The sequence below is a fragment of the Dendrobium catenatum genome, unplaced genomic scaffold, assembly GCF_001605985.2.
Source record: "Dendrobium catenatum unplaced genomic scaffold, ASM160598v2 fragScaff_scaffold_34, whole genome shotgun sequence".
Taxonomy (NCBI): domain Eukaryota; kingdom Viridiplantae; phylum Streptophyta; class Magnoliopsida; order Asparagales; family Orchidaceae; genus Dendrobium; species Dendrobium catenatum.
In genome coordinates this window covers 85,161-96,281 of record NW_021318496.1, presented here as the reverse complement: position 1 = coordinate 96,281, position 11,121 = coordinate 85,161, and the positions used below count along the sequence as shown (strand labels likewise).

Here is an 11,121-nt window from a genome sequence, read left to right as displayed (position 1 = left end):
AAAATTTTTATCTATTTAATTATATATTATAAATAATTAATTTTTAATTATTTAATTTTACGCATTAATGATATATAATTTATACTGTGAATTTCTTATGCAATTTATTAATGGTGTACAACGGGTCAGATTTGAGTCCAACCCGAGTTGACTCAGATGTAAACAATTTAACTCGTACCTGGCCCATTTAGCTAGACGGGTCAGGATATACAACCCGGACTTAATCCGTGCAAGTTATCGTGTTGACCCGAACCGACCCACGAACCCAAACCAAACTTAATGGGATTTAAAAAAAATAGTTAGACAACATCAATTGGATATATTTTTTGTCTTGTGCGTATACATATTATAACCTCATTGATTGGATGTATTTTTTTGATTAGTTTAATGGAAAATATATACGCATATCCATAAAAAATTCAACGGAATTCAAATAATTTATTAACTATCGTTTAAAACAAATTTACATCATTATTTTTTATTTGATTTCAAAAGATTTTTTTACTAACAAGTTAATTGGATAAACTTGCAGGTTTTCGGGTCATTTCGAACCCAACCCATTTTACAAACGGGTCAAAAATCTGAATCCGAACACAACCCATTTTACAAACAGGTTGACTCGAACTCAGATTTTTTCGGGTCAGGTTTCAGGTCATGCCAATTTTTGACACAACTATAATTTATATGCACAAATTATATCTAAATATGTAACAAAAAATAATAATAATTTTTATTAAATTATATGTTTATATTTATATTAAATTTAGATTAAAAATCAAATTAATTTTAAAATTCTAGAAAATAGTATGCATCAATTCTATTTTTTCAATCACAAAATTATATGATTATACAATTATTACATAATTATTAAATCATTCAAAATTTATTTAAATAACTTTAATATTTATTATATCATCCAATTTAACCTTGATCGAAGCACCGAACTTAAACATCTTATTCTTATTCTTCAAATTCGATGTCTGATCTAATTTTCACAACCTTTTTTCAAAAATGGCCTTTAAAGCTCTACATAAACAAAAATTATCACCTCTAAAAAATTTACCTCACTTCTTTCAGAGGACATTTCATCTAAATAGCACAATTAACTAGCAGAGAAATAAAAATATTCCTTCTGAATTTCATTTCAAGAGATAGATAGCAAGGTAGAAATTGATCGAACCATATTTGGGTAAAATTCGCATAGCAGAGCTGAGCTTCCCCCTTTCCATTCAAAATTGCAGATATCTGCTTCTGTCAAAATTTGATCCTCAAACTGGCATTGAACGTCAAAAATGGCAACAATTGATCTCAGCTTCTGCCAAAAACAGCCTATGAACAATTTAGCAGAGAATATAAGTAAAAAATCTCTACTGACCTTATTGTATATGTGCTTAACCAGATCAAATAATATATCTTAAAGAGGCTGTGGATCATCTTCTTCTGTCATACTTGTTTGCCAAGTCTGAGAGCAGTAAACTCTGCCTGAAAGCCAAATATATGTCTAAGCTTGTGCCAGCCCATTGTTGACAAAAACATTCATCAGTAGGAACAAATGTGCTCAGAGGAAATGGCCCCTTTGGAGCTTTTTTAAGTGAAACCAGAAAGCGATGCCGAGGTCGAATCCTCTGATTCAAAGACAAGCTCAAGTACGTTGGATATTTGATCAAGGACTGCACCTCATTGTGAAGCTCATTTACAAGATAAAGATACTTGGGTTTCAAGTTTTCCTCCAGTGATAAGGACAGAACCTGCAAGAGTAACAATTTGATCAAGGGATATTTTTCCAAGTAATATGATGCAGATAAAGGCTTCATCTGGGACGGCTTTCTTGCTGCTTCTTAAAGCAATAGTTTAGTATAAAAAATTTAATTTTTGAATTAGAAAGTTGTTTTAAGAAGCAATAAAAAAGCTGTCCCAAACGAAGCCAAAGCATGAGAGGATAGAGGGGGTAAAGAAAAGAATTACTTGTGCGAGACTTGTTAATACTTTCACAATATCAGAATTGCACATCCCTATGCTCCTTAGAAAGTTGATTCTAGGCAATATTCCATCTTCTATGCTATAATGTAGGAGCTGGGGATGCTTTGTGACCATCTTTACTATGTTATCCCTTGGAGCTCCTAATTCTTTTGACAGAAAATTTGAACGGGTAGTCCATGAATTATCAACTCTCTGGACTAGAACATGAGGGCTGAGTTGTACAACTTTACTAACTTCTGATCCCTTAATTCCAACTTCTTCAACCAAGTATCTGATTTTAGGTTTGAGAGAATGTTCAATGCTGTAAGAAAACAGAGATGGAGTGGCAGTAATAATCTGTCCGATTCGAGAACTTGGAACTCCTATACTTAGTAAGAAACGAACATGGGACATCATATTGTTTTCAACTGTGTATTCCAAAATTTGGGGCTGCCTTACAAGTATCCTTTTAATATCTCTGCGTTTGACGCCGACCGCAATCAAAAAGGTTAATCTTTCCTTTGCAGAAGTTAGGTTCATCTGAAGGGATGCCACATGTCTCTCATAAATGGAAATGAAGTGAGATTCCTTTAGTCCAAATGTGCTCAAGTAATCAATCAAAGGAAACCATCTCTCATCAAAGTCTAGTTCTTCTATTAATTTCTGGAACTTGCTCTTGGTGAAACTTCCACAATTTTGCTATAAAATAAGAAAAGGTGAGAATGTTTGAGCTTTTCAATCTCAATCAAGATGAGTTAAAAGGAACTATAGAAATCGTTTACTGATCGAAAAGGACAAACCTGGTCCTCACTATCACAATCAACAGGACTCTTTTTTGAGTACCTTTCCATGGAAGAATTATAGCCTTGAAAATTTGTTTTCTGCTGAATGGTTTTACCAGACTTAGATTTAATGGAGCCAGGAGCCAGATTCTTGGTTTGTCTCACTTGTACTAATCCAGCTTCGCAACCTTTTTGAGGTGATATCTTGATTCCTGCATTAGTAGAATTATGCTGAAAGGCCTATCAAAGCCGAATTCCTTGAATCCAACTTGTATATTTTTCAGATACCTTTAGCATCATTTATGGCATTAGAATTTAAATTTGATCTCTTTTTAGTGGAATATTGGTTGCTGCCAAACTCATCAAACTCTGCAACGTCATTCTGTAAGAACTATCCAGAATAAAAGAGTGTTTCTGAAATCATAACAGGCAATCTAAAATGTAAATTTGATTTTAAGGCTAAAATTCATTTTATTGGACAAGGGTAGAGTGTCTTTATCATTCAGAGCAAAGGAAGCAATCATAAAATTTGAATGAGGCTAGCAGTAAACTCAACCTAAGCATGAGAGTAAAAGAGCCATTATAATTTGCCAAGCATGACATCCTGCCTTGATTCTAGCTAAATAAACCCAAGATCTCAAAAACATGCACTTCCAGATTAGAGCCAAATGTCATGAATGACCTGATTACATGCAAGAGTTAATCTTGAAATACTAGCCACAACCTATTCGTTAAGGATCTATAAAAAAAAAAGTTAGGTTGAATGTTCTGTTTTTTTTTTTTTTTTTTGATAAATTCCAAAGAGGAGCCTATGCATTTAAAAAAAGGGGAATAACAAGTCCTTAAAGATCCATAAGCTCATCTAAAAATACAATCTTTACAATAAATCTGAGAGCTATTGGATCTACAAATTATAATTAAAAAAGAGGATAAACAAAAAATCAAAACCAGCCCAAGGACCGAACCAACCAAAAGGGCAGCAACCTGCATCCAGCAAATCCAAGGAGTTCGACAGCAAGCAAGAAACCCACCATAAGCCCAACAGTCAAAATACCATCCAAATCCAAATGGCACCACAACAGCAACCTGCACTTTCACACAACCCAAAACCCCAAGGCCAAAAGCAACAACAACCACCAAGCAAGAATGTTCTGTTTATTTATCTATGGACTTAAATGCCATTAGGGTTAGGCCTTTTTTACTCAATGAAGTGTTAAGATATGCACAAATTTAAATGGGAATTTTTAAGGATATTGTTATTATTATTATTATTATTATTATTGATAAATTCAAGTTGAAAAGCTTGTTAGATACTTCTCTCTCTCTCGCTATCCTAGGACTCTATGGACGACCTATGCTCCAATAAATTTTCCAGCAATCTAGATACTTGTCACATGGTAATCAGATACTAGTTAGATCAAGATGGCTATTGAGTGTTGCATCAAGATTTAATTTCAGGTTATGCAAGTATTTTTGCAAACTTATAGTCATGACACAATCAAATTATCTGGGCCAAATTTATGAATGTTATAAAGAAATCATGATCGTTGGATAGTAAAGACAGTTTTAGGCACTTGATATGGTAGATGAAAATGGGCTATTTATTCATGCATCATTTAAAGCCGATCATGCTATGCAATTCTTATAGTAAAAGTAACAATCCACCACAACACAAATGTGAAAAGCATAAGTTTAATTGGACATAATCTTCAATTAAACTCTTTTTCTCCAAAAAAAATATTATAAAATATTTGCTCAACACAGTTTATAATGTAAGTTACCGATGGTAATACATGATATAATATCTTCTCTAGAACAGACGAGCAAAATCAAGATCTTAAGGATATTACAATAGAGCTTAGGGCCATAAGAGAACATGCTCATAAGAGAGATTGAGAAATCAAAGAACACGTCCCATTACTAAAATTGCATGCATTAGATGATCATGCAAGAAAAATCCCTCGAAATTGCAATTCTCATCCAGGACTTGGGACCTGGCAACGGCAGTGTTACAAGTTTTACATGCATTAGATGATACATGCAAGAAAAATCCCTCGAAATTGCAAGAAAAAACCTCCTAGAACTATAACATTTAAACAAAAAAAAGGTCAAGTACCAAAGCCAATCACCACAAGAAAATTATCATGAATAAAATGCTTGGATCAAAGAGAGAGATAAAAGAACAAAGATAGATAGCTCAAAGTAATCTGAGCTACATGAACTAGAAAAGGTCAACATGGAGCACCTAAACTAAAAAAGATCCTTATACTTGATGAACAAAGAGCATCAATAAATGAGAAAAGAGAATGCACCATATAAAATAGGCACATCCAAAAGTTGCCAAATAACCAAACCCAAGACCAAGAGCATGGAGCAAATCATCAGATTTTGAAGGTTGACATTTTCATTTTTGGGAACTTAAGAGAGAATTTATATTCTAGTAATAAATAAAGTTTTTATAATTATCTATAATCAGAATTAATCTAAAAATCGTTAAGTCCCATAAATAGCATATAGACGCTCCTCCTAAGACTCGTGATTCCTAGATGCTAGTAATTCAACCCCAGTCATCACAACAATAATTTATCCAATAAATTGCTTTAGAGGATGAATACTAAGCATACTGGTTACAATATTAACGATTAGATCAGTGGAAGAAAGCTATAAAAAGGGGACCAAGCTCCTTCCAACCAACAACTGGATGCTTCTTAATGCCCAACCAAATTTGGAGGGCTTTCCACAACAGGGAGCTTCGGATTGATCCAAACGGGAGCAGAAGGAGAGGTCTATTTCAACGATCAACATAGCAAGATCTATAAAAGAACAATCTTCAGTGGTCATCCACCAGCCAAACTCTAATAAGATTATGCTTAAAATCAAGAAGACTAAAGAACTAAAAGGTCAAATTCAGCGAAGAACTTCCTAATGCCATAAAGCTCCGACCATTTCACGTTCCAAACACTGAAATAAAAAGAAAAAAATGCAAATAATCTCCCGCGCAAGCCTAAGCAAAAACTCTTCATACCGTCAATAAAGAAAAAGCACTAGTCTTACCAATTACAGTAAACAACGCTATCCCACCACTACTGAATCATTAGACTTCTCGCAAGTTCAGTTTTTTACCGCTAATTCCAAACTAAAACAACGACACAGCAGAACAATAGTCCAAATTCCAAATAAAAAAGGCACTCACATCAATTATCTCGTATTCCTCCTCTTCGCTCTCCTCCTCTTCCACCTCCTCATCTTCATTCGCATAAGTCGAGGCTCGCCGACCCAGCCGCGGTCGCCGGTTGGGCTTGAGGATGCGAGCGCTGGAATGCGCCGAGCAGACCGTAACTCCATTGCCGCCATCGCGCCGACCGGAAGATACAACCCGCCATCGATGCGATTGGACGGAGAAGAAGGGACAAGCGGAGCTGGAACTAAGGGAGAGGAACATCCGCGCGCTATAGGGGTTATCCCTTGGCGCTTTTGACGTAGATGAGATGGATTACCCTCCGCTATCCGCTCCTTGCTCGCACGCACTCGCAGCGACGAAAGAGAATGTCTCCGCTCCCACGTCCACTCATCCTTATCCGCTTCAAGATTTCAACATCATTCAGTTCATTCTTGAACGTCTTTCAGTAATTGCTGCTCTAACATCTCGTGAAACTTACGTTGGATTTTGATCGGGTAAAGACTTATAATGGGAAGTTTTTTGTGAGGCTCATAAAAATTTAAAATTTTTGAATTTCTATCGAAAGCAGTAAAATACAATGATAGAATGTTCTATAACACCCCCGGCACTAAAGCTCCAGTAATAGAGGAAAACAAATTAATGACGATAATATATATATATAAACTTAAGACATGTTTGAAAAGTTATAAGCAAATTTTCATATACGTATTCAAAAAATCTGATTTCATATGCCTATAATAATAGAAATTTGAAAAAATATCTGCTATTTATTTTCTTGAGAAAATATGCTTTAAAGTTTATTTTGTACTAAGTTATTTATTATTATTATTATTATTATTATTATTTTGAAACGGGATATCTACCTGTTATCACTCTAAAAAAAGTGTTTGACGGTATAACTAATCATTCGGCGGAATCTAGCGGAGCAACCCACCGACATCAGACCCACACTTGCTTTACTCCACTGAAGAGACGATGTCATAATAGAGGAAATTCGAACCTATGATAGAGGGTTCCCACCATGCTCGCCCACCAACCGCCCTAAGGCTCGATGAGTTTTTTTTTTGCATCGGTAGACTACTTATTAAAGCTATTACATGGATCAAACTTGTGTCGACGAAGTCGCTAAAACAAGTATTACAGGATCCTGATGTACAGTGATCGGAGTTTATGAGGGGAACATGGGCAAGATCAACAAAGATCATTGGGGTTGATATCACGTTACGAGAGTCCTTTAGGTACTTGCAAATAAGTTTGAAAGAATTTCAAACAAGATTTCATTCTAACAATCAATATAGGCTCTATTAACATCTATCATTATATCATGCCTTAAAAGAGAGATCATTTAACAATAACATCATTAAAAATACATATATCATGCTTACAAAAGAGATGAAATACCAAAATAACATTGAGCCCACATTCCTACGAGAAATTATTCTGTGCGGAGACAATGTCGTCCGGAGACCAATTAGAATGCGCCACGTTAGCAGTACCGAGCCGTGGTACCGAGCAAGACGTGACGTGGCACATTCTGCTTGATCTCCGAACAGCTTTCGGCATCCACACAGAATAATTTTTCCATTCCTGCACACCCTAAAACACCTCATAACATTGAGCCAATCATCAAGGAATGCAAACCACCTGCTAAACATATAATATAATGACATGGAAGTTAAATAAGAACATAAAATTACCAAAAGTTTCGCAACAATGCTTAGAGGACCATCCACAGGTGATGTTGGTTAGAGGACCGTTGTGGGCTCCGAAAATTCGGCCCCGGCCTCCCCGCCGCGTGATTTCTTTTTATTTGAGCGAGGGAGTTTTAACGAACTAAGTTCCGAGGTAAATTTTGGAAGGCAGATGAGTTTGTAGATAAGACACTACCCAGAGATTTCGCCCTCATTTTGTGAGGACTTTATGATCTGAGTTCTGGTTTCCTATAGGCGCAAGCCCCTATAGTTAATTACCCCTCCCGATCACTTAATTTCAATTTGGATTTCCCTCTAAATCCACTAAAATCTGAAATTAATTTCAGATTTTGGGATTAAACCTTTGGATCTCTCTTGGAAACCGCCGGCCCCTCTTTCTCCTGCTCCCGCCGCCCCCTCGTCTTGCTTCTCCTTGTGATCCGTGAAGTCAAAGAAGAAGAAGACTACGCCGCCCCTCTCCGCGTAAATGACGCATGGTGGATCCTGAGCTTGATAGCGGATTCGTGTATGACATCTACGACGACATTCACATCACCCGTTTGCAATTCTTCGACGTTGGATTTGGATTTGACGACACTATTGAGGACTATCTAAATCGCATTTTGCCTACTCTCGTGGACGTCATAGACGACCAATTTCAAGACTACGATTGGATCCTCCCAAGGTCATCCATCCCCGCCATCTCCGCCACCGCCGACCTTTCCGTGGATCAAGGCCATTGGTATTGCTACCGTCCTCGTGGCATCGTTGGGTGTGCTGAAGACCTTTTTTCGCTAAGCCTAGTGTAGTTGAGTGATCCATCCCCAAGGTGAAAACTCTCTTTATTAAGTTGCGGACTGTTGATTAATAGCTTTTGATATTGCTACTATCTTTAGTTACCTAGGAGTTTTAGCTAATCTACATGTACTTCCTCGCCTAAGCTAGTTGAAAACTAAGATTCTTTGATGAACTTGCTTGTTATTTCAATAAGTTATTAATTGGTAATTCATTGTCAACTATTCTTAAAATTTCTTAAATGAGCTCCTGCGCATGTTGGTTTCACATCACATTTCCTCAATAAAACATATCTCTAATTTAAAGGATTATGAGATATAAAAAAAAAATCAAAATTTCATATTTTGAGACAATTGTCAATCAAAAGAAAATATTCATTTAGCTAATTTTTTTCCTTTTCTAAGCCCTTAACTATCCTCCATACATGTGTTCTGAGAAATAATTAATCTTCTTATATCCCCAGCCATGAAGGAGTCATCACTGGGAAAAATTTAGGGTCCTCCCACCTGACGTAGATATGCGTCCTCCCACCGCCAAAAAATTCGATTTTTGCTCGGTATTGCTAGGTATTATTTGATAATAACGAGGAATATCATCATGTGAAGATCAATACCGAGCTATACCAAGCAATACCGAGCTATACAAAAACATACCGAGTTTTTTCTAAGAAAAACTAAGTATTTTTTTTGTATTGCTCGGTATTGCTCGATATAGCTCGGTATAACTCGGTATTGGTCTTCACATGATGATATTCCTCGTTATTGCTTGGTATTGCTCGGTATTTGCTTGGTATTTCTCGTTTTTTAGCGCGATTTTAGCTCTGGGAGGACGCATCTCTACGTCAGATGGGAGGACCTAATAATTTTTCTTAAGAGCCATTTGGGGCTTTATCCTCGCTACAGCTAGCAATGTAAGAACATTGGCAGGGTGGTATCATTGCATTTAGGGTCATTAATAAACAATCAATCAAACATTAATTATGGCAGCAAATCAATATAGGCTCTATTAACGTTTATCATTATATCATGCCTTAAAGGGAGATAATTTAACAATAACATCATTAAAAAATGCATATAATCATGTTTACAAAAGAGATGAAATACCAAAATAACTTTGTGCCCACATTCCTACAAGAAATTATTCTGTGCAGAGACAACGTCGTCCGGAGACCAATCAGAATGCGCCACGTTAGCAGTACCGAGCCGTGGTACCGAGCAAGAGGTGACGTGACGCATTCTGCTTGATCTCCGAACAGCTTTCGGTGTCCGCACAGAATAATTTTTCCATTCCTACACACCCTAAAACACCTCACAACGTTGAGCCAATCATCGTAGGAATGCAAACCACCTGCTAAACATATAATATAATGACATGGAAGTTAAATAAGAACATAAAATTACCAAAAATTTTGCAAAAAGATTGTCGGTAAACTATAAAAAAAAAAAAAAAATTGTGAAATAAAGACAACAGACTGTTTTGAACGAGCTTCTTCATTTAGATGATTGACAACAATAAACCCAACAATTAGTCTGCATCCAATAAAATGCTTGTTCATGGTTGCCATAAAAAAAGGATAGGCATACAGTTAAAATTACTACGTTAAGCTCACTAAATGGCTAAGAATTTAATTTACATGGTTGAAAATAACTCATTGAAAATGAGTCTTCATTATCATCTGTATCATGATGCCGGTTGCAAGGCGTTATTACAAACATCATTGATCTTCTCATGTGTATTGAACAGTGGGCCATTACATTCGTCACATATCAAAATTTTAGTTCTTGCAAGATATCCGTCACACCAATTGTATGACACTTTATTTGTGAAACAAGTGTTGTGCATCTTATGAATTTTCTTGCACCACTATACTTGTATTCATTACAACTCTTCCACCATCATTTGCAAATATATTGCATTTCTTACATGTGACCACTTGGTTAATTATCATGATCATTGAGAGCGTCATGATGTTCTTTATAATTTCATCATTATTTGTAAATGGGTGAAGCTTATAATCCCTTGGTTCACAAGTCTCATATATCTTCCCTTGCATTTGATTTGGAATTTGCTATCTTACAAATGATAATTTCATTTGGAGCATTATATCATTCTTAATATGTTTCAATCTGCAATTTTTTATATTCATTATCATTTTTTATTCGAATTCAAATTTGATTTAGGCTCAATTTTATGTTCAATTTATTGTCCAAATCAAGTCCCCTGCTGTCCGAAAATGAGTCCACTGTTGTCCAAATAATGTTCAAGTCCTTGTCTTTTTCAGACAAAATTTCGGCACCCTCCCGGCGTCTCCCCCGTTTAGGGGAAAAACCAAGAGGCCGCCTACCCGCCACGCCACCAAAGGCGTGCACGGTTGGTGTTTGTAAGACACCGCGGCGGTTGTATTATTTATTTTTTTCTCCCACCACAGCCAACAAAGGCGTGCATAGGATTTTAAAAAGCATTTTTGAAAAAGCAGTTTGATTTCCCCCCGCTCGGGGGTACTTATGAGCGACCCCGCCTCGCCGTAGGTGCCGCACCGGGGTCCCATCCCACCACGCGCACCAAAGGCGTGCTTGGGGCGGTTTTCCGGTTCGCCACGAACATTGAAGTAGGGTTTGAGGCGATTACCCGCCTCGTCGTAGGCGCTGCACCGGGGTCTCATCCCACCACGCGCACCAAAGGCGTGCTTGGGGCGGTTTTCCGGTCCGCCGCT

General features: G+C 36.8%; 1 protein-coding gene across 4 annotated transcripts; it reads right to left on the bottom strand.

The window, feature by feature from the left end:
• Window positions 1–981: 981 nt before the first annotated feature.
• LOC110099646 (transcription termination factor MTERF9, chloroplastic) lies at window positions 982–6,319 on the bottom strand. Of its 4 annotated transcripts, none has more exons than XR_003700191.1 (6): window positions 5,935–6,317; window positions 3,030–3,123; window positions 2,760–2,953; window positions 1,966–2,658; window positions 1,376–1,748; window positions 982–1,315 (listed from the first exon to the last, which is right to left on the bottom strand). XR_003700191.1 is itself a non-coding variant. In XM_020826856.2 (6 exons), exons 1-6 carry the CDS (start codon window positions 6,181–6,183, stop codon window positions 1,287–1,289), a joined length of 1,572 nt encoding a protein of 523 aa, XP_020682515.1. In that variant the 5' UTR covers window positions 6,184–6,319; the 3' UTR covers window positions 982–1,286. The 4 variants fall into 4 exon arrangements, 2 of the variants coding, with proteins under 2 accessions (XP_020682515.1, XP_028549157.1); XR_003700190.1 differs by having other exon boundaries at window positions 982–1,273; XM_020826856.2 differs by having other exon boundaries at window positions 982–1,329; window positions 1,450–1,748; window positions 5,935–6,319.
• Window positions 6,320–11,121: the final 4,802 nt, after the last annotated feature.